The sequence below is a fragment of the Ovis aries genome, chromosome 15, assembly GCF_016772045.2.
Source record: "Ovis aries strain OAR_USU_Benz2616 breed Rambouillet chromosome 15, ARS-UI_Ramb_v3.0, whole genome shotgun sequence".
Taxonomy (NCBI): domain Eukaryota; kingdom Metazoa; phylum Chordata; class Mammalia; order Artiodactyla; family Bovidae; genus Ovis; species Ovis aries.
Genome location: NC_056068.1, coordinates 50556590 through 50579212, shown reverse-complemented (window position 1 = coordinate 50579212; position 22623 = coordinate 50556590). Strand labels below are relative to the sequence as shown.

At 59.2% G+C, this 22623-nt stretch overlaps 2 protein-coding genes across 7 annotated transcripts; one reads left to right on the top strand and one right to left on the bottom strand.

Annotated features, from left to right (window-relative positions):
- The first annotated feature begins 1200 nt into the window (after nt 1–1200).
- On the top strand, nt 1201–6031 carry PHOX2A (paired like homeobox 2A). Its single transcript, XM_027979491.3, has 3 exons — nt 1201–1597; nt 3764–3951; nt 4879–6031. Exons 1-3 carry the CDS (start codon nt 1381–1383, stop codon nt 5326–5328), a joined length of 855 nt encoding a protein of 284 aa, XP_027835292.1. The 5' UTR covers nt 1201–1380; the 3' UTR covers nt 5329–6031.
- On the bottom strand, nt 6003–21508 carry INPPL1 (inositol polyphosphate phosphatase like 1). Of its 6 annotated transcripts, none has more exons than XM_042233191.2 (29): nt 21122–21508; nt 19708–20109; nt 16875–16938; nt 16633–16783; nt 16277–16397; nt 15907–16047; nt 15568–15661; nt 15371–15460; nt 15102–15200; nt 14839–14989; nt 14643–14749; nt 14220–14322; nt 13941–14137; nt 13533–13650; nt 12855–12951; nt 12423–12561; nt 12208–12307; nt 12021–12109; nt 11706–11787; nt 11484–11573; nt 10835–10948; nt 10609–10697; nt 10105–10192; nt 9857–10012; nt 9535–9613; nt 9302–9442; nt 7318–7990; nt 6932–7065; nt 6003–6826 (listed from the first exon to the last, which is right to left on the bottom strand). In XM_042233191.2, the coding sequence occupies exons 2-29, from the start codon at nt 19902–19904 to the stop codon at nt 6736–6738; spliced, it is 3795 nt and encodes a 1264-aa protein (XP_042089125.1). In that variant the 5' UTR covers nt 19905–20109; nt 21122–21508; the 3' UTR covers nt 6003–6735. The 6 variants fall into 6 exon arrangements, with proteins under 6 accessions (XP_042089125.1, XP_042089122.1, XP_042089123.1 ...); XM_042233188.2 differs by lacking the exon at nt 21122–21508 and adding an exon at nt 20663–21095; XM_042233189.2 differs by lacking the exon at nt 21122–21508 and adding an exon at nt 20779–21095.
- Nucleotides 21509–22623: the final 1115 nt, after the last annotated feature.

The window sequence follows — 22623 nt, the reverse complement described above, 5'->3', positions numbered from 1 at the left end:
GCGCCCCGGGGTGCTGGGAACCAGAGGTTTACACCCGCAGCAATAGGGGGAGGGACTGAGCTATGGGACCTGGGGGAGGGGAGGGGCAGGCTGGGCCTTGAAGGTGCAGGGCCCAAGTCAGGATAGAGGCAGCCCTCCCCCTCAGTAGCTTCAGGTGGCGCCTTCCCAGCAATCCTGCCAGCCAGGCACTGCAGCTGGTGGGTCTCAGCTCTCCAAACGCTCCTTCTCTCTGCCCCTTAGCTTCTGTTCCTCCGCTGTGTCTGTCTCTGGCCTTATGTCACTGAGACTCACCCTCTGTGTGTCTGTCTCACTATCACGGCCCTGTTTTGTCTCATCTCTCTCTTGATCTCCATTGCAATCCTTGTTTCTGACCGTGTCTCGTTCATGTGGCTTCTGTCTCCATGCCTGCCTCCCTCGCTTTCTCCATCCCCTCTGTCTCTCTGTTATCTTTGTCTCCTCCGTCTCCCTGCCTTGTCCCCACCTCCATCCTCACCTTCCTCTTGTACATGTTTCACCTTGGTCGCCACCTCTGTTCTTGTCTCCCTTCTGCTTCCCCCGCCCCGCCCCCAATCTAGCTCTCTCCTCCATGTCTCATCCTTGTCTCTGTGAACCCTTATCTCTTATTCCTTTCTCCATCTTTCTCCATCACTGTTTCTGTCCCTTTCCCTCCCTGTCTCCGACTCTGTCTCCTCTCTTCATCCACATCCTCTATCCCCATCCCAGGTCCCATCTCTTTCTCGTTCTTGTCGCCATACGCCCTCCTGAGCCGCCTCCGTGGTCCCCTCCGGGATAGGACCTTGATGGGGGCGGGGCCGAGGGACTGAATCAGAATAACTCGGTTAACTGGACGAATTGAATTAACTTCTTCACACGAGCGCCGCCAGGCCTGTTTCCCCTCCCTTCTGCGGGGCCGCAGGTGGGGAGGCCAGGGAAAGGGGTCGGGACCCTACGGCCTGGCACAATGCATAGACTGAAGGTCTGGTCCGGACTGGGGCGGGATGGGGACTCTAGGGATGGGGCCCGGGCAGCCTGCCCTGCATCTCTCGAGCCCTAAGAAGGCGGCGGCGACCCTTTGGGTGGGGGGTCGGGGAGACTGGGGGCGGGGTCTTGGCCGTCCAGGCCCCGCCTCGACGAGCTCGCCCCGCCCCACCCCCTCCGCGGGGTCCTGCGCGTTAAAAGGCGCGCGGGCCGGGCTGGGCTGCACTTGCGTTGCACCAAAGCGGAGCGCGGCCGCGACGGGGCGGGCGGTCTCGCGGGCGCTCAGAACTGGCCTCGGGTCCTCAGCGCCTGACGCTCCAAATCCCATTTTGACCCCAACCCGGCCTGGGACCCAGACTCCGACCCGGCCAGGCCCGGCCCCCGCCCCCGCCCCCCGGGCCGATGGACTACTCCTACCTCAATTCGTACGACTCGTGCGTGGCGGCCATGGAGGCGTCCGCCTACGGCGACTTCGGCGCCTGCAGCCAGCCCGGCGGCTTCCAGTACAGTCCCTTGCGACCCGCCTTCCCCGCGGCCGGGCCTCCCTGCCCCGCGCTCGGCTCCTCCAACTGCGCGCTTGGCGCTCTACGGGACCATCAGCCTGCGCCCTACTCGGCAGGTGAGCCCAGCCCTGGTCCAACCCTCCCTGCAAATCCTACGGCACCTCCAGCCCCTGCCCACTCGGCAAGTGGTTGCGACGGTCCCCCACAGCCGCACAATCTCTGCCCTAGCTAGATCCTCCAACTTCCCGCGGGACCTACAGCCTCTCGAGTAAGAGGAGGTTCCCTAGGCAGAGTTGAGCCCCACCCTCTCATCCTTCCTGTTCCTCTTTCTCGCCGCTGTATCCCTATCCTGTGCTCTTCAGGTCAAGGAAATAAACAGATCCCCGGTCTAGCCCCAGACTCTTCACCAGGCCCTCCCCTGCCCACATGCAACGATTGACCACCAAACCTCTCCATACCCTGTATCCTTGGAAGATTGCTCCCAGCTCAGGCCAATCAGACCGCCCATCCTTATCATCAGCACCCTATTACATGCCCGGCCCCAGCATGGGCCCTGGCAGCCGATGAGCTGCCCAGCTGGGAGCCTTCCTAGAGCTCCAGCACCATCAAGCCCCTACTGCCTGGTTTCGAACCCATCCTACATGTGCCCAAACCCTCTTGCACCACTGAAACCCATTCTGTGGCCAGAAGAAAAGGATGCTCAGGTCATTAAGCCACTTTTGTTTCTCCATTCCCCTGGAGATTTTCCCAGCTAGAGCCCTGCAGAACCTAGAAGCAGCGCCATGAGATGCCCAAGCCTCCTTCATCTAAGTCTCTAACTGAACCTTCAACCTCATGAAGGCTCTTAGCCACCCTCATCTTTCCAGTTAGAGTCCAAGCTGCCCCACCCAATCTCATTTCCTTCCTTCCTGGGACCACAGGACTCAGTAGAAGATTGGGACCTGTGTGATGGGGAGGGATAGTGAGAGAGACCTGAGCTTGGAGAAATGAGAACCAGGGAGAAACTGGAGTCAAACTGGGATAGGGATAGGGAGATTGGGTACTCAGGGTCATATGCACATGGGGACTGTGGAGCTAGAAACAGAAAAAGGGGAGATGGGCCCCAGAAAGCTGGAAGTCTGAGATGAGGAAGACGGGGACAGATACACAAAGATTGAGCAGAGATGGAAAGATCAGAGTCCGTGGGAGAAATGGGGACCCAGGGCTGGGGTGATGAAATAAATACCAGATGATGTGGACAGGAATTATGGGAGACTGAAAACAGATGAGGAAGATGAGGATAGGCATGGGGTGTTGGAGACAGGATTAGGGGAGATAGAGAACTAGGGAGACATGACAAAGATAAGGATAATGGAGATCTCTGGAGAATGGGGAGACCTAAACAGGGGCTGGGGACAAGAATGGGGAGGTAGTGTCAGAAATGCTGTCTGTGGAGCAATGGGAAGCAGAAGGGGCAGATAGGAGACTGGACAGAAAGAGTGATGGGTAGGGTTGGAGCTGGTTTTTGGAGGAGCTGGTAGACAGAAGGAGGTGCCTGGGAGGAAGAAGAAGGGCAAAGAGAAGATGGAGGAAGCTGGGAGGGGAGAAATAACCCTTCACAATGGGCACAAAGAGAAGAATGGTCCAGACGGGGAAAATTGCAGGTCGATGAGGATGGAGAGAGATGAGGAAGAGGAGAGGGGGACACCTGGAGGAGAATGGGATGTGAAATGGGGCTGAGGAAATGAGGTCTGGGGAGAAGGATGCAGGGTGAAGATGGCCAAGTTTTTAAACGCCAGAGAGTCAGTGGCAGGGCTGAAGGTAGACCTAGGCAGGAGAGTCTCAGTCACCCAGCTGCAGTCCATGAGACAGGTTATTGGAGAGACAGGATGTTGGTGAGACCTCACAGACAGCCCAGGCTAGGAAGGGTAGAACAGGATCAGAAGTCAGGTCGACTGAGGGAGAGACATGCTGAGGGTCACAGGGGTGGGTAGACTGGTGGGAGGTGGAAGGAGCCCTGCGGAGGGCAGCGACAGGTCAAGAGTCTTGACCAGAGGATCAGATTTGTGGTTCCCTCGCTGCAGCTTTTGGGTCCCAGGTCTCCCCGCGCCCTGTCCGCCTTCATCCCTGCCGGCTCTAATCCAGCGGTGATGAAGCGATCTCAGATTGAGAGGGCCAAGCCCAGGGGCCAGGTCAGGGGCAGGGGACCGTAAGCGATCCCTTAGGCGCAGAACCCAGCGGGCCGGGCTCGGCTCCTCACGTCCCCACCCTCGTTGATTCCCCCCTCCCGCACACATCTGTAGTGCCCTACAAGTTCTTCCCGGAGCCGTCGGGCCTGCACGAGAAGCGCAAGCAGCGGCGCATCCGCACCACGTTCACCAGCGCGCAGCTGAAGGAGCTGGAACGCGTCTTCGCCGAGACTCACTACCCCGACATTTACACGCGCGAGGAGCTGGCCCTCAAGATCGACCTCACGGAGGCTCGCGTGCAGGTGTGTTTTCGCGGATGTGTGCGGGGAGCGTGCGCGCGCGGAGCGGGGCGGGAAGTTAGTGTCTGACACCTGGGAGTCCGCGGGACAGAGGGGCCTCACTTGGGCAGCCGGCGGGTGCAGCCTGCTGGCAGAGAGCTAGGGCCAGGGGCCAGGGCGCGGGCTGGCGGTGACAGGGCAGGAGAGGACCGGCAGCCCCTGGAGGCAGGCGGCGGGCAGAAGGGGCCTGAGGCCTTCGGCAGAACGGAGCTATTCAGCGTCACGATTTCCCCTCAGTCTCCCGGGTAGGGCTGAGCACTGCAGAGTGATGCTTGGGAAGCCAGGATGGAGGACGAGTGGGTAGAGGGTCAACTCCAGGTGGCCTAGGGGCCAAAAGAGGCCGAACAGGGGGAAAGCCTGCCAGCGCCTCCAGGCCCCCTCTTCAGCTCTGCAGCTGTGAAACCTCTGAGCCTGGAACGCCCGGGGTACAGGGTAGGCGCAGGAGCTGGGTCGAAACAGACTTTAGTCGATCTTATAAATCTGAGTTCAGATGTTCAGCTGGAGCGCATTCACTGAAGACCCTGAACAAAAGGTTTCCCAAGTACCCTAACCCGCTCTCCACAGCCCTGGGCTTCTTGTAGGGAGGAACTGGGGCAAGGGCTTTGGGAGACGAGGAGAGCGAAGACCGAGTCCGGCCCAAGAGGCAGAGAACCCCGGGTGGCGGCGGGGTCTGCGGGTGCGATCCCAAGGGGAAGACGCTGAGGACCTGGGGGAAGGGACCAGTGGAGCAGGGGAGTGAGGCGAGAGATGAGGAGGCCAGCGAGCAGTGGTGGAGGGCCGAGGGGCCAAGACTCGGAAGGCTGGTTGGTAGTAATCGCGACCGGGCCCCTTCCGGACGGAGGTTTCACTCGCGCCTGGCGGCCCCGGACTGACCGGTCCCTGTGCCCGCAGGTCTGGTTCCAGAACCGCCGGGCCAAGTTCCGCAAACAGGAGCGTGCGGCCAGCGCCAAGGGTGCGGCGGGCGCGGCGGGAGCCAAAAAGGGTGAGGCGCGCTGCTCGTCCGAGGACGACGACTCCAAGGAGTCCACGTGCAGCCCCACGCCCGACAGCACCGCGTCGCTGCCGCCGCCGCCCGCGCCCGGCCTGGCCAGCCCGCGCCTGAGCCCCAGCCCGCTGCCCGCCGCTCTGGGCTCCGGGCCCGGACCTGGGCCGGGGCCACAGCAGCTCAAGGGCCCGTTGTGGGCCGGCGTGGCGGGCGGTGGGGGTGGCGGGCCAGGCGCGGGCGCGGCAGAGCTGCTTAAGGCCTGGCAGCCGGCGGAACCCGGGCCCGGGCCCTTCTCGGGGGTTCTGTCCTCCTTTCACCGGAAGCCCGGCCCGGCCCTGAAGACCAATCTCTTCTAGCCGCTGGCCTCCAGAGGCTCCGGGCCTGCTTACCCCTGCCCCTCCAGGGCCTGACAGCCCCTTCCCATCCCAGGTCTGCCTGATGGCCCCACTCCCACTGTGTCTGACCCCTCCGTTTGCCCTCCCCAGCTTCGGAGACCAAGCCAGGGCTACTCTTGTCTTCACCCACCCCCATTCCGCACCGTGGGGGTGGGGGTGAGGTGGGGGCGGGTACTTTTCACTGGGAGAGCTCTCCTCCAGGAGAGCTGAGCCCCGGCTTCTAGCCTGGCTCTCTTTGAAAAGGGGATCAAACAATGCCTGCCCCAACAGTGCTCAAAGGTGAATCCCCAAATGGAACAGCCTGGCTTCCTTCCCTGCCTCTGCAGCTGGCTGGGTCTTCCCTCGGCTTGGTGACCAGCCTGCTGCCCCAGCCCTTGGGCCCACCCACACTGACCCCACCGGTACAAAGGCTGGTCATCATTGGGATAATGACAGGCACAAAGGGTTCCACTGCTGTTTTGTCCCTCACTCCTCCCCACCCATCCTCAGCCAGTCAGGCACAGAGGGGAGGCCCTGAGATGAGCAGAGCTGCCAGGGCATCGGGACAGAGGGCTTCCTCTTTCCTGTCTTTTTTGTTGTTGTTGCTGTTCTTTTCTTTGAAAAACTTGTAATTTATTGAGGTGAGTTTTGCTCAATCCAAATAAAACTTAATTTATTGACATCACACTGGAACCCTTCGGTACCCATGAAGGGGATAGGCTGCCTGCAAGAGCCCAGTTCCCCTTAATGACCAGCGAGGAACCCCCAGCTGCCACACAGCTGCAGCGCAGGGGGTACAGACCGGGAGACAAAACTAAGCAAACTGGCGCTTTGTGGCCAAGATTCTTTGCCCCTACCCAGACCAGCCCCAATAACATTAAAGCGCCCGCCCTCCCTAAACCCACACAGAAAAGCTTAAATAAACCCCAGCCCGATTCTCCTCGGGCTATTCCTTCATTGCCGGACGGACACCCCTGAGCGGGGGTTGGGAGAGGTCCCAGCTGAGCCCCTCCACCAGTGGTTCAGGCTGGGTGGAGGGCAGCAGGAACAACGGTGAAAGTGGGAACCCAAGACGTACCCATATGGACCCCATGGCCCCCCTGGGGCTGGAGGAGTGGCCCAGAAAGGGAGGACAGCACCAGAAAAACCGAGGTCCTCGGTAACCATGGCAACTGACCTCCGCAGCCCTGGCTCTAAAAGGTGAGGAGTAGGATGTCCTAATTAGGACAATGATTGGGCAAATGATTGGGCAGTAGGGAACACAGGTCCCCAATAAATAGGCAGAAAAGTACTGCCCCAACCCCTTATAACTCTTAAACTCCAGGGCTCTGGCTGGGCCTTCAAGGGCGGGTTTGGCGCTCAGTTCGCAGCTTCAAAATGCCACCGCAGTCACTTGCTGAGCTGCAGGGTGTCCAGAAGGAGGCGCTTGTGAGCCGGGTCCTGCACCCCAGCTTCCTCCAGATCTTCTTCAGTGATGTCGCTGTAAGGGTAAGAGATGCTGGGAGAAGGGCCAGGCGGTCCAGAGAGCCCCTAGCTTTGCCCCCAAGCCCAGCCCCACCCCATCCACTTCCAGCCCTGCCCCCACCTGAGAAACTCCAGGTCGTCCCAGCCATTGTGCACCAGTCCCTCCTCATAGCGTTCCAAGCCGATGGCCCTCAGCCAGGCTCCCATGCCTGCCTCACCCAGCCCGCCAGCCCGCCCGACCTGCGGGCACGGAGCCTGAGGGAACAGAGCAGGTTAGAGGGAGCACTGAGGGGGCCTGCACCCACAAAAGGACTTGCAGACAGCCATATTCTGCCACGTGCTCTGGGGTGGGGAGAGAGGCAGAGCAAGGGGCTGCTTCTTGCAACCTTCAGCTCCCCAGTGCCCAGCCCAAGGCAGAGGACTCCACTGAGTGCTGAACGGTGAAGGGATGCCTCCACCGCGGGCAGGCACACTCTGCAGGCACACAGCCACCCTTGGCCCACACACCTCTTCTGCCAGGTCCTCTTGGATGCTCTCTCGGATGCGAGGCGGAGGGAAGCTGAGAGGCCGGCCGTAGTCCGAGGGCAGCCCCCGGGGCGGCTGTAGCTCCAGGGGGCCTGGCAGGAGCATGGCTCGGCCAGGCCCAGCGGGAGCATAGTCCACCTCACTCAGTGTCTTGGCCATTTGCAGCACTGAGCAGGAACGATCATCCCCACTGGCTACCTCCCCCAGGAAAGTGCTGGTGGGTGAGGGGCCTGGCGGGAGCGGGGGTCTTGGATGGGCCTTGGGAGGTGGCGGGCCACGAGTCTCAACCCCACTGCGGCCCCGGATCACTGGCCCTGGCAGAGGATCCAGGTTAGGGGGCAGGAAGATGGCCGAATCTGGCAGTGGTGGTGGTGGAAAGTCTGGAGGGGGCAGTGTGCCCCCGGAGTCCTCATCTGATGAGCTCCCCTCTCCTGCACGAGGAGCCCGGTGGCGCCCAAGCTGTGGGGCAGGCACTGTGATGGCCACTTTGTTCTTGGTGGCAGGTGGGACAGGAGCCCTGGCAGGTGAGGGTGGCTCCGGGGGCAGCAGCTGGTGTGGCACCCCTTCAAGGACGTAGTAGGCAGGGTTATTGAAGCTGTTCTTGGGTGGGGGGGCCACCACCCCTTCCGGCTCTGGAGCCCCCTCTGGTTTCAACCTGGGTTTGGGAGCAGAATAAAATCAGGGCCCAGAATCAAAGGAGAGAAGGGCAGGGGATGCAGTGGAAGGAGCACCGGGTGGGGAGTCAGGAGATGTAAGCCCCCACCCCTAGACTTGCATGTGACCGTAGGCACGTCACCTTCCCTCTCTGCCCCTTTGTGTCCTCAAGTCTAAAACTGGGGAGACAACTGGATAACCCCCAATCTTCCTTGCCTCACTCACTAAGAGTCTCCGACCTTTTTTTTGACTTTGTAACTGTAAAAGCTGTAAAATGGGTGAAAACAGAGGCCAGAAGGCAGGGCAATAAAAGCCTTCAATGAGAATGACCAGCCAGATGTGGAAAGCCCTGGAGACATCTGAGGCCAGTCTATTGAGGAATCTTACTCAAGGATTCAGGTTAGTTTTACTCAAGGCTGAAGATAAAACCAAAGTGACTGATAACAGCTGAAGATGACTGAAAACGCACCAGGAGTTTTTATTTATGTTCAAATGACAACTGGATATAATTAAAAAGCAAACCTCACTTTCCCAAAGTATGATCCACGGAACACTATACTTGACCTTGACCCTTAAACAACATGGATTGAACTACACGGGTCCAACTCTATGCAGATTTTTTTTTTCACTACTACGGTACTGCACGATATATGAGCCACATTTGTTGAATCCATGTGGAACTTCAGATAAACAGGAACTGAGGATCCAGAGGGATGACTATGAGTTATACACCCCTAACCCCTGCCATGTTCAAGGGTCAACTGTAGTTCCCCAGGATATTAATAGTTATTGCATGGAAAAGTTTCCTGGCCCATTAAGTTTGGGAAACTATATTCAACACAGCTGAAAAAGGATTTCCTTCCTGTCCACAAGCTCAGAGCTTTTGCTGATACTATTGTGCACTGGGAATATCTAAGAAAAGAATCTAGCAACAACCATTTCCCAAACTCATTTGACAACAAGCCGTTTCCAGTGGGGCATCTTGTAGGACAGTGTTCCATAGAATGCCCCAGGGCAACTTGTGCTGAGACACAGGCCTTCTCCAAACAGAAGGCTCAAGTTAAGTATCTAAGGGAGCTGTTGCAGAAACCATTTCTAAGTCTATTTTTTAAGATAGAAGTGAGAGGAGGGGCTGACTGTGCTCCCTTTGACTCAGAGAACCACACCATCAGGAGGCCTGGCTGGCCAGTGGCCATGGGCATAGGGCCCCACAGAGACCCAACCAGAGGATGATCCCCAGGCCAACCCTGAGAGCCACGCACAGTGATGGATCAGGATGGATAAAGGATGGGAATGAGTTTCCTTCTCTCACCTGGGAGTCAAGGGCTCCTCCCTGGGAGCAGCTCGGGGTGGGGCTGGGGGCCTCCCAGTTGGTGGTGGCTTCTCTGGTTCTTCAAATAACTTGGACAGTGGGCAGGAGGCCTCTGTGGAGGCTGGCTTGCGGCTCCCTGACCTGTCAGGGTACACAGGGGAGGGAGATGAAGCAGGGGCTGGCCACAAGTCCCCAGGCACCCCTTCATGACTCCCCACAGAGCCCCAGCTCACCGGGGATCCTGGCTGCCTCGGGACACAGAGGGGGCTTTGCTCTTTGCTCCTGCCTCGTCCTTATCAATGCTGATCCACTCTGGGAGAGGAAGGGAAAGGAGACTTAGAAGGGACCTGGGGTCCTGCACCTCATAGACACCCACGGGCTAGCTAGCCCCTTCCCAGCTACTCCCCAGGGCAGGCCCACCCCCCAGACCTGGCTGTACAACTGCCAAATGTTCCAGGGATTCCAACGCCCACCCCACAGCCCTGGTCCTCCTCTCCTAGACCTGCCCGCACCGCCCCACTGTATGCCCCACACCCCTCCCAATGGAGCCCCCACCATAGAGTCGCTCACGGGTGCCCAGGCGCTCTGTGGGCACCCGCACCTTCATGGAGCCACGGATGTTGCCTGTCTCCTCGCCACGGTGGGACAGGAAGGTCAGGAACTGCTGGGCTGTGCTGCCAATCATTGACTTGAGCGCCACCACGCACTCCCCTGAAGGGCAGATGGAACAGACCAGCAAATTGGCAAGCCTTCCTAGGGCCCTGCCCAGCTTCCTGTGCCTCTCGGCCCCCCTCTGCCCTCACCATAGGATTCGTAGCCGTCCATGGACTTGACTGTGAGCAGGAGGTGCTGGTCTTGCAGGTACTCGATATCAGCCAGAATGGGGTTGAGCTGGGAGCAGAGAGGCCCAGTGAGGAATAAAGCACCCCCGCACCCCACTTCCTGCCATGGCTCTGGCTCATCCCACCCTCAAGCTTGTCTGTGCTTACTCCCATCCACCTGAAGGAAAGATTTCCATGGGCCTTTCAGAGCACTCAAGAGCCCTATAACTAATTGATTTTCGGCATCAACAATGGCCAACACAGCATCTGACATTTAGTGAAGCTGAGAAGTATTTATGGAACAAATGAATGAACTGCAACCTGGTCTCCAGACCCCCTCCCCCCGCAAATAAAGCACATGCCTTCGTCCTCACTCATGCCCACTCCACGCACAAGCCCACACCATGGGCTCTTCCCACTCTCCCAGGCAGGCTCCAGCTGGCGTTTGGCTGCACTTCCCTGGGTGCTCTCACCCCCAAGCCTCACCGTGGGCAGCTGGCGTGAAGACCACTGCACCTTGAGGAAGTTGATGTTGTCACTGCTCTGGGCATCATTTTCAAAGCTCTTCTTATACTCTGGAGGGGGAAGGGGACACCCAACTGAGTGCCACCTCTCAGCTTCCCTCCCCCACTAACTAGGGGGCTGCCCACTCCGGGCACCTCAGGCCTCCATCCCCCATGGCCCACACCCAGCCCTGGGCTCCGCCTCAGACCCTCCAGACAGGTAGAGTAGAACTCGATGAAGAACTTGGTGCGGCTGGCCGTCTTCACAATGGCCTCAATGCTCTCAAACTCGATGTAGGCCTGGTCTGAGGTCTTTGAGAGCCCTGAGGGGCAAAGGGAGGAATGCAGACAGGAGGGCTGAGAGGGTGGCAGAAGGAACAGGACACAGAGACTGAGCACTGGGGCAGGGAATCTGGAGCCCTGGCAGAGCAGGGGGGAAGGCCAGGAGGGGCCTCCTCCATCCCAAGCAGCCCAGGGAGACCCCAAAGCCCAAGAATGAGAGACCATCCGAGAAGGGGCCGGGAACCGGAGTGCCTGCAGGATATGCCCGCCAACAATCCACCACGCCACTAGGCACACAGGTACACAAGGAGCCCCAGGCAGGCAGAAACATGTACACAATTACCTTCATACGCACACACCTGCTCACGGGCATATACCTCCCACGATGACTCAGGAACACAGACACCTTTACACATCACATATTCAGACACATTCCTGCACATGCATGTATGTGCCCGCCCCTACACACCCACCCACACACACACTCAGATATTTTCAAAGCTGTGTACACCCCCCAGGCTACACCTGCACCCACCCAGATGGATGCCGTGCCCACAGCACAGCCAGAATAGCCACCTTTCTTGGAGATGAACTGAGAGGTAACTCCAACCTCAAACGTCCCAAACACGGGGGAGTGGTCACTGGTGACGATGTCATCCGTGCAACCTGGGGGAGGGGAGTAGGAATGGGGGCTCAGCAGAAAGCTCCTTACTCTCTGCTCCCGATTCCCAAAGCCAAGGCAGAGTCAGGTCAAGGACCACCCAGGATCACCCATCACCCTGTCCGGGAGGCTCTGACCGTAGGAATTGCAGATGATGTGGGTCTCGGGATAGGATTTCCAGAGAATCCGGTCACACCATGAAGGCACGTTGGTCCGGACCTGGGGCAGGGGACAGCAGTGTGGTCAGGGGTCAGTTGGGGGTTGCTTAGCTGAGGCCCATGCCCCTACCACACTGGGTCCGACATCCACCTCCAACACCCAGGAACACCCCTGAGGCCTCAACGGGTCACAGAGGCTGGAATGGTAAGTGCAGAGGCTTGACCCCACACACACTCTTGATTCTTCACAGTCCTGGGGGGTCTCCCCGGGCCTAACCCATTCTCCTCACTCACCCCAGTTGGCTTCTGCTTGTGCCAGGCATACGTGTCCCGGGAACCCCGCTCATAGCGGTAGGTGGGTGGGAAGGAGATCTCCTCCTCACCTAGGAAAGGCAGGGATGGAGGGGTCAGGGCCCTGAAGACCCAGGGATACCACAAGGACCCTAGCCTCAGGGACTGCCGCTACCACGCCCATACTCACTGAATCGAAGGAAGACCTTGTGCTTTTCCCGCTCCAAGTTGAGCTGGTCCACCCTGAGCAGGGGCTCAAACTCCTTCCTGCTGATGTAGTTCAGGATCTCCTGAGGGGAGAGGGGACATAAAAGCTGGGGCCTTGCCCTTTCAAGCTAGAGGTGAGAGCGCACCTGGGCCCCAGCCCAGCCTCCCAACCCGCCACCCACTGGGCCCTGCTCACACCTGTATATCCATGTCCAGGCGGTAGTTGAGGTCTCCAAACCAGAAAAGGTGAGTAAAACGCAGAGATATATCAAAGGCACTGAGCTGCCGATCGCCCAGTGTGAGTAGCCGCAGGATGTCCAGGTAGTTCTGGTTCCGCCTATGGTGGGGGTAGGGAGAGCTCCAGGGTCAGATGTCAGGGACAGACATGGAGATAAGAAGTCTCTGGCTGGTGTTGGGGACAGGGCAGAGATCAGGGTCCCTGGGGACAGAGGAAGGAGCTGGGGACAAGGTCAAAATCAGGGACAGACAGAAGGGTCCTGAGTTGAGGTAAGGAAGGAGGCCTTGGGGGACAGGGATGTAGGAGGGTTGTGGACTAGAATATGGGAGAGGGAATAGCTCTCGGGAATAGAGGGTAAGGCTAAAGAGATGACTGGGAAGGCACTCCCTCACCGGGCAGTCTTCTCATTTCCCGAGGTGAGGTGGCAATTCACAAAGCCAAACGAGGTGCCGTTGAACATGAAGGAGACACCCACGGCCCCCTTGTTTCCTGTCAGGGCAACAGAAGAATGCCTGGGGCACCCTCGGTGGGCTCCCAACTTTATCCCCCACCCGCTGAAGCAGCATTGCAAAGATCCTCCCGACGCCCCCACGGCCGTAAGGCCGGCAGTTCCCTGCATACACAACCACGCCTTCTCTGGGGTCCACACTGGGCACTTGCAGCCCCGTCTGGATGGTCTGAGTCTGTCTGCATGTGACAGCAGAGTCCCCGGAGATCACAGGGACCCCAGTGGTGAAGGGGCAAGGCTTTGCAGATACTGAGCACAATCTATCCTGAGGTAGCAGTGGACTGCAAACAGGGAGACCTGGGCACTATGCTGGTGCCAGGCTCTATCACATACTAGCCTGTATAACCTTGGACAGCTCACTTGACCACCTGGGCTCGAGTTTTATCATCTATGAAATGAAGATAATTATCCTGGCCATGCCTCCTGGTGAGGCTGGAAGACATTTAGAATATGAACATGCTTTGCAAAGTTCAAAGAGTTCTATAGATAGGAGGAGACCCTGGACCCTGGCTGGAAAAGAAGCAGGAGGAGTGGCCAGAGGGACCCCACCCTCTCTCCTCACCCAGGGTGTTGGCAATGCCGGTCTTCACGCTGGACGTACTGACGTGGCTGATGCGGTTCTCGTGCTCTGGCTTGACCAGCACGGCCACCTTGATGTTCCACAGAGACTGCATAGCAATCTGGGGAGAGGGTGCAGGGTCACCCCTGTCCCAGGCTGGGCCACTGTCCCCATCTCCCTTCACCATCACCCTGCCCAGCCCACGCTATAGACGGTTCTGGAAATCACAAGGTAAGAAGGCCTGCCACACCTTTTCCTGAGGGACCAGAAAGAGTGGCCTTCCTACAGCATAAAGGACTCAGGGTAGACTTCCTAAAAGATATTCCCAGGAACCAGAAGGAGAGCCAGTCAAGCTGTGGGGAGCCAGCCAGTGTGGGGGGAGAGGGGCTAGACAAGACAACATCCCCTCACCGGGCGGTAATCCAGATCCGTGAGCTCCTTGAGGCCCCCGCGGAGCAGGTCCAGCCACTCGCGGTCACCCACTGAGTTCTCCTGGGTCCCAAAAACATAGATGTCATGGGGTATGGTCACCGTGACCTCATCCAGGGTCTTCCCCAGACCCTTCGATGTGAACCAAGATGTCACAGTTTTCGGAGGCGGTACACTTCCTGGAGGTGGAGGGGACGGGGCAGTCAGGCCCCTGCCTGGGGCCTTTCCTCTCTCCCACCCCAGTCCCTCCGCAGGCCTGACCCATGTTCCAGGTGCCTATGAAGATGGAGATCATGTCGGGCTCGTCCTGCTTGGAGTGCTTGTTCTTCATGAGCTGCAGGAGCTGGCAGAAGGCCTCACGCTTCTGCAGGGGACAGCTGTCAGTCAGGCACAGGTGGGCAGCCAGGAAGTCCCCTTCCACGGGCCTACCCTGCTAGGTGGCCTGTCCCTCAAGGACAGGGACACACCTCTGGCTCACCACCACACACCCACTCCTCAAGTATACAGCAAGTGCTCAGTAAATGTTCACTGAATGATTATCAGCCCACCCTTGGGCCGCCCACTCTCAGTACCCATACTCTCCACCCCATCATAACTGCCTGCCCCGTGAGGGATGACCTCTCTTTCCTCCCATCTGGCAGGGACCCCTACAGCCCCCGGTGACCAGGCCCATGTGCTGCTCACCCGGGCGCTGACAAAGATGAAGTCCTTGCGCTGCGTCCGGTCCTTCTCCTTCTCAAACACGACGCCCAGCTTGTTCTGGACCCGCTGGGACTTAATGAGCTGGCGGACTAGGGATGGAGAATGAGTCACACCACCCTGTGCCCACAGATCCAGGGGGCCCACCCTGCTGCCCATCTTGGGTTGGGCCCTGGCTCACTTCGGTCATGTGTGAAGGTTGTCCAGTCCTCCTGTGAGTCCCGCTGCCTCCGCAGCAGCACCAGCCGCCCACCCTCCACGTCCACACTCAGCGTGAACTTCTGTGACTTCCCGATCTTGGTCAGGTCACCCAGGGTCACATCCAGCTTCACCTGCAGGCCAGGAAGTGGGGGTGTTGCTGAAAAGACCCGGGGAGTAGGTAACACCCTCTTCACCTCCACCCGCTCTCTGCCCTGGAATATCCCCCCACCCCCCGCTATGTACCTCAAAGGCCTGCACAGGGATGGTCTTGGCCTTACGTGTGGATGGCTGCAGTGGGACCGGGGGAGCTGTGGAACTCATGTCCTGCAGGGCCTTCAGGGCCTGGAGGGGGCAAGGGCAGAGCGAGGTCAGGAGCCTTGCTGAGGGCAGGGGCAGGGAGGGCCACCGCTGATGTTGGTGTCAGTGCTGAACTATAGATTCAGGGTTCAGATCAAGACAAGGCAAGTGGCCAGGTGAGGGGATCAGGGGTCAGAGGTCAGAAGTCAGGGCACCTTCTTCTGGATGCCTGACAGGAAGTCCTTCAGCACTGACAGCTTCAGCACCAGGCTCTCTAATTCCTGCTCCCCGGTCTGTGGTGGGTTCTGCAGGGAAAAAGAATGAGGTTTGTCCATGAGACCACCTAGCAGGAGGCCCCTCGCCCAGTCCCAGAACACAAACCCACTCCCCAGAGGTCTCTCCACAGTCCCACCTGCTGCTGCAAAAGGCGGGTCACCATGGGTGAGCTCTGCTGGTCAAACACCTTGGACAGGATCTCCAGACCTGACAGGACCTTGTCCACCTCACTATGGAGACACTAGGTCAGAACTCCCTACTCTGACCCAGGTACAGGGAAAAGGGGCTGAGTGTGTAGGGGTTTCAGCTGCCACCATGAGGATACAAGGGTTCAGGTGAGGAAAAGTCAGGAGGCAACAGCAGGCTCTCTGTACCGAGCCAGAGATCAAAGGTCAGGGCATCTGCATAGCAAGCGGGTGGGAGAGGACAGGTATGAGGTAAGGGTGGAGCGCATGGTGCTGGGTGCCCCAGGTACCTGTGCAGCCTCCGGCATGAGGTGGCAAGGGTACGGGTGAGGTGTGGCAGGTTGCTGGCTCCGCCCCGCACAGCCTCCAGGTCCAGCCCGTAGCTACCTTTCAGGTACTCGTGCGAGACAGTGCTCAGCCCATTGGGAGCACTTGGGGGAGGGGTTAAGAGGTCAGTGGAGGCCCGCTGATACTGTCCTAGCACCCCCCACCCCCTCCCTAGAGGAGATGGTACAAGTGGCGATGAGAGTGCAACAGACCAGGGTGTCTGCCTCCTGGGGGTCGGGGAGGGGGTGCCTTAAAGGTCTTCCCACCTTTGTTGAGGACATGGTTCTCAGAAAAGACAAGGACTGCCTGCTCAGGAGGGATTGGGGGTCTCACCTCTCAGCAGCTGGAGTTGTGGGGGTCTCAGGGGCTGCTGGGGGGCTGCTGGGCCCCAGGGGGGCAGAAATGCTGGTAGAGCCAGAGCGCGGGGGCAGTGGGGGCTTCTCATCCTCCCCATCTGTGGACAGGAGCCAGGAGGCAGCGGTATGAGCCTCCTGCTCTCCGTGAAGTGGGGGGTAGGGCGGGGGGTGGGCACCATGGCTGTCAGGGACTTCCATGGAAGGGAATAAATGGCCCAGGCACCAGGAAGAGTGGCAGGGGGCTTCAGAGGAGGCAGGTTGAGAAGATGGGGTAGGAAGTCACAGGGGACGTCCGGTGAGGGGCAGGGAAGGTACATGGCACCCAGGCAGCACCTGAGGCATCACGGTCATCCGGCGGGTCCGGCTCTCGCTCCCGCTCCACGGGCAGCAGCAGGGCACACACCAGGCCCTGGTTGGGCTGGGCATACAGGCTGATGAGCTCCCCCAGGGTCTGGAAGCGTCGCACTGGCACACCCTGCGAGGTCTGCAGGCCAGCAAGAGTGGGAGAAGGGTCAGTCACCTGGTCCCCAACCTTAGGCTAGAATCAAGGACAGGGTCAGGGTCCAAGCTCCTACCTGCACAGCCAGGAAATCTTCTCCGTCAGGTAGAATTCGGTATGTGTGCACATGCTTCTGATACCTGACAGCAAAGCAGGGGGTCCAAATCTGTCTCCCCCAGGATGGCATCTAAGTCCCAAGGCATCCCTTCCTCCTGACAACCAGTGGGCCCAGCCCCCGGGGCCCCTTGGCTACGTTCCCCTGAAACTGTCTACCCAGGTTGCACAGGGTTAATGATGGGGCCTGTCCACTCTATCCTGCTGGTGCTAAGCAGAGCAGGAATGACCGGACCCCACCCCAGACCTACATATGCTCCACACCCACTGCAAGGCTGGGGAAGCAACAGGCAGCTCTTTTGTGGCTTCTGCAGCTGTCTAAACAGACCCTCTGGGCTGTGGTACTAGTCTGGGGCCCCCGCCACAGTAAGAGTCCTCAGAAGCCTGGGTAACTCATCTGCGTGCATGGGGGACGTGCAATCACACGTGTGTCTGCCGCCTGTGTTTACACTGGTTGTGTGGTTCTGCTGTCTGAAGCAGTCTTGCTGAGGGGATGTGGGGATACCACCCTAGGGATTTCCTTCCCCTTCCTCAGACACCAGGAAATTGGGAGGACACATGGAGGCCTGCTGTGGGGGACCTGGGCCTCTAGGAGCCCCAAGCTGAGGAGGGGCACGAGGGGTGCTGACAGATGGCAGCAACAGCTGAGCAGGTGACAGCTGAGCCTGGTCCAAATGGTACAGCCCGCGCTCGGTGGGGGCGGAGGATCTCTCTACAGCCACGCCTCCAGGCAGGCTTGCCCAAGGGAGTCACCTGGACCATGTGTGGGGCAGTAGGTGGGTACTGGCACTAGAGAGGATCAAACGTCTACTTGAGGAGACCCTATACCCTGGGCACAGGGCCACCCTCTCCTCTCAGGTAAACTCCTTTTGGGGACTCTCCTGACCACTGGGCACAAACTGTGTGGGTATCTGTGTGTGACTGGGTGTGTTGGTTTGTGGATTGTGGGTCTGTGTTTATAACAATAATAGCATCCCATTAACTGTGTCCTGTCTCTGTGACAAGCCAGGTACTCAATGTCCTACAGACATGATCTCATTTAATTCTCACACTTTAAGGAAGATATTATTATTATTATCCCCATTCTCCAGAAAAGGAAACTGAGGCTCAAAGATGAAAAGCAATTTGCCTAAGGCCACAAAGGAAGAGGCCAAGCTAGCATTTAGAGTCAGGACAGAGACCAGGACTTGTATCCTGGCCTGCTTGTTGGATTGCCTGTGACTACAGGGGCAGGGGTGTGTCTTTGTTTCCCCTGTACACATAGGTGTCATGTACAGGTAAGCAAGTATGTTTCTGATCACCCACCTCTAGGTTCCTGAGATGCAGGGAGTAACCAGAGTCAGCTGGTAAAGCTGAAGCCCCCACACACAGACAGACCCCCACCCCACCCAGCCCCTCCCTGGTAATGGAGCCAGAATTTTTCCCTCCTGGGACAATAATGTTCCTCGTCCAGACACAGGCCCAGCTGTCCCCCTCCCACTCAACAGCTGACCTAGCACCTGCCTCCCTCCCCTCCCTAATTAGGGGGTATGCCTCATAGGGGGCTGGTATGCAGGACTCTTAAGACGTTCATCTGCCCAGGCTGTCCCTCGTCAGTCTCCCCTCTTGGGCCTCAGACGTGGGACATAAGCTGAAACTCAAGGGACATAAGCCCCTTGCTCTTCAGGTCCACTGTCTAGGCCAGGGTTCCTCAACCTCAGCACCACTAACATTATGGACCACATTCTTCTATTGTGAGGGACGGTCCTGAGTGCTGTCGAACAGCATCCCTGGCTTCTGCGCACTAGGAGCAGGTAGCATGATCCCAGTTGTGACAATCAAAAATATCTCTGCCAACTATCCTGAGGGGTAAAATCAACCCCAACTGAAAACCCCTGGCCTAGACCAGTGTACCCCCAAAGATGTGAGGAGAACAGAGGGGAAAGAGACACAAGGATAGGGACTTGGGAGGGCTCATGGGGCTGAGCAACATAACTAGAGCTAAACAAAGCAGCGCCACAGCTTCCCACTCACTACCTCCCACTCCAGAGGCCTACAGGAGCCCACCCAGTGGCTGATCTGGGGGGGTAGGGGGAGCTGCGCTGCAGCTCAGGAAGATTCCAAAACCGAAAGTGCAAACCCACCCAACACCACCGCCACACATGGTTGATGGGTAGTAGCACAAAACCAGGCCCACTCGGAGAGCTGCCAAGTCTAGCCCCACACTCAGCACCTACAGCTCAGGCCTAGGGCGGCCGCATTCCCAAGAGCTAGAGCACACACACTCACCCACTGATTCATGAAATAATGACATGGCCACATACAGCCTTCCCTCCCCTTCTCCTCCACACTACCCTGCCCCCCAGACCCAGTCATACATATCCAGGCAGGCCCCAGTCTCAGTTCTGGGATTCAGAAAGTCCCCATAAGGAAGCTGCTGGGCATCCCCCACACAGGCCATCAGTTCCTCTGGCCCCGGCTCCTTGTCAGATACCTGATCCCTACATAAACACAAATGTACACAACCGTGGAATGCACACCCTCACGCCTGCCTGGAGGATGCCTGACCCGGTCTACCAGAGACTCCTTGCATTTTCCCCAATTACAGCTACCCGGGGCAGCAGGACCCGACATACTCTGCCCCCAGACACACAGCAGGAAGGAAGTGCTCCCTGCATCCTTCCTTAAATCCAGCAGAAAGCCAAGGTCCTCACTCTGGGGGGCGCTGGCGTCCCACCGTCCCAGGCCCTGCCCCCACAACACTCAAGGAAGCCCGGGCCATGCCCCCGCCCGATTGGAGCCCCGGCCCCACTCACAGGACGCAGAGAGCAAAGGCTCCCGCCACGCTCTCACTGTCTCGGACCAGGAAGCTGCCATCGCGGCCTGCCCGGGCCAGCAGCTCCTCGGCGGCGGCGCGGCTCAGGTCGCGGTGGTACCAGGCGGGGGCTGGGCTGCCCAAAGCGGCCCCCGGCCCGGCGCCCCCCGGGCCCGGCGCCCCGCACGCGGAGGCCATGGCCCGCGCAGGGCTCAGCGCCTCCCGCGCCCACCGGCCCGCGCCATCCGCCCCGGGACGCTCGGGGCTGAGGCTAGGACCGGGCCCGGGTCTCGGGGCTAAGGATCCGCCGGCGAAGCCGACCCGGAGATCGGAGCTCCGCGTTCCGCCGCGCTTGCCGCCGGGTTTGCCGCGCAGCCGACGCCGCCAGCAGCGCCGGCCTCAACTTGAAGAGAAAGAAAAGTTTGTTCAGAGGCGGCGGGGGAGGGGCAGGAGCGGAGCGCGGTGCCCGGCGGCCGGCCCCCACCCCCACCGCTCGGCCCGAGGCCCGGCCCGCCCCTGCCCCCACCCTCTTCCCTATGGGGAAGTTGCCCTTTGCATCCCGCAGGACCCAGGACCCCCCAAATCCCAAGGCCTCTCAAACCCCACATGATCTGCCCCGCCATCACCAGAGATCCAGCTCCTAACCCCCGCATCGAAGCCAAGTCCCCCCCATCCTGCGCCCGACACTTCGGGATCCCGACCCCTTCCTTCTACACTGGCAATTATACGACCCCCCAACTTCCATAAACGTTTGATCCCACCCTCAAATCCTTTCCATTCGGACTCCCTACAGACTCGTAGGATCGAGTTACCAAAATCTGCAAAGGATCCCATGATGAACCTCCTGCCGTCCCCTCTCCCCATCACCCCCAACTCCCTTGAAATCCAGCCCCTTCTTAGACCTGAGCCCTCAAACTCTACTGGGTCCAAATCCCGTGGGGGGATCCCTCACAAACCCCCAGAAGAGCTCCAGTGTCCTCGAATCCCCAAGCACCGTCCCTGGCCAGCCCCTCTCAGCCCAGGCAGAGCCCTTCCCCCTCTCGGCCAAGTTCCCTGGCACCATCCCCCATACCCGCAGGCCCCGGCCTTGAGGGGCTCAGCAGTCAAGAGAGCAGGCCTCCCTTTGCCCATACAGAAGAAAGTTCCCTCAGCCCCTCGGACTCCCGACCTCTCCCTAGAGCCTCGGCTGCCGTACTCAGACTCCCACCTCCTGGGCTGCTCCGAAGCCCCCTTCCCCCGGGGAAGCGGCCCTGGACTCTCAGCGGCCACTTAAGATGGCCATCCTCCGCCGCCGCACCCCCCTCGCCTTCCGCCCCGCCCGCCGCTCCGCCCCCGCGGCTCTCCGCGGAGCCGGGGGTAGCACCCGCGCGCCCCGCCTCGCCCGGGCCCAGGGCCTTGATCCCAGAGCTGCTGACCGGCCGATTGACCTCGGGCAGGTCACGGCGCCTCTCCGAGCCTCGCCTTCCGGCTCTGTAAAATGGGGATAACGTTTTGAGGGCAGAGTCCACGGGACTGTGCTTGTAAAGCTCTCGGCACGGGGCCCGGCATCCAGTGGGCGCTCCCGAAAGGCGGCTATTTTTATTATTAATTAAGGAGTAACGAAGATGACAGCTGTGTAAACTGTAAAGCGCGGCGGCGGAACGAATGGGTATTATTAGCACCCGCCCCCGCCCCAGCTACTCCCTCCAAGTCAACAAACTTGAGCCTTCGTGGGCGGGACGCGGAGCCAGGAGCTCCCTAGACCGGGTTTGCTCCGTCGTCCCCTGGCCTCTTCCCCTCCCACCAGGAGAGGGAGGGCCCCTGGGCCGCCCGGAAAGGTCGTCCGCTCTCAGCAGGGTCTGGCCCGCCCCTCCCCAAAAAAAGACCTAGCCGGTGGCGGCGTCTCCTGGGAGTCCGCTTCCTGCCCCGCCCCTCCGCCCCCTGGATCCTTAAAGGCACAGGCCTCCCGCCTGCTTCCCATTGCCGCCAACTCAGGCCGCTGTCAGAGGATCCCCTTTAACCTGGGAACTTTCACTTTGCTGAATAGAATCTGTGTCTGGGTCAATTTCAACGAGTTCCTTTCTCTGTTTCAAATATACAGTGACTTTACCCACCTGGAGCAAAACCAGGGACGTGGAGAGGGGTCGGTAGAGCCTTCCAGACTAGAAAAACGTAATGACTGAGACCCACCCACACGCGAAACAGTGTCTCAAGACCTCTCCAATAACCCAATTACTCGTCCTCTAATCTGTGGCCAACTTCCCCCTTCAGTTACCTCCTGTTATGAGGAGGCGAGAGAGACCTAGACTGAGTCTTCACTCCTGGCTTCTAGTTTCAAGTTGATGACACCACCTGCCTGGAGTTCTCATTCAGGTACCTGCAGGTACCTGCGCCTCTCTGAGGATAACTGTGGTTGGGATGTGGAGACAAAGGTTTCCTCCAAGGGGAAGCTGGAGACCCTGAGGTAAACTGAGGCCCAGTTCTGGGGGCTGTGTAACGGCAGAGCAGTCATCCAGGAGAGGCACACCTACCAATCCTGGAGGGTACAAAGGTGTTAGGGATAGTTCCCGCCTCTGAGAAGCCCTAAGAGTTTCCACCCCTCTTCCAGCCAGGCTTCCAGGACTCAGCAGGGCTTAACTAGGGCTAGAATCTGCAGTGTTTGCTCTGCAGGAACCTCACAGACTGTCCTCTTCTCTGAGGTGCCAAGCCCCAACTCTGCCCCTTCAGTCAGCATCATGGGTGAATTTGTTCACACACACACACACACACCCACCCACACACACCCAGCCTTCCCTGGACTCCAATCCCCAGTTTTCCCGTAGCAGCAGAAGGGAGCACAGAACCTGGGGAAAAGGCCTTCCTCTGGGACCCAATGTAAATAATGAAGTCCTGGACTTGGCTCTCTCATTTGGGGCTACAAGAGCCACAGGATCCCTAA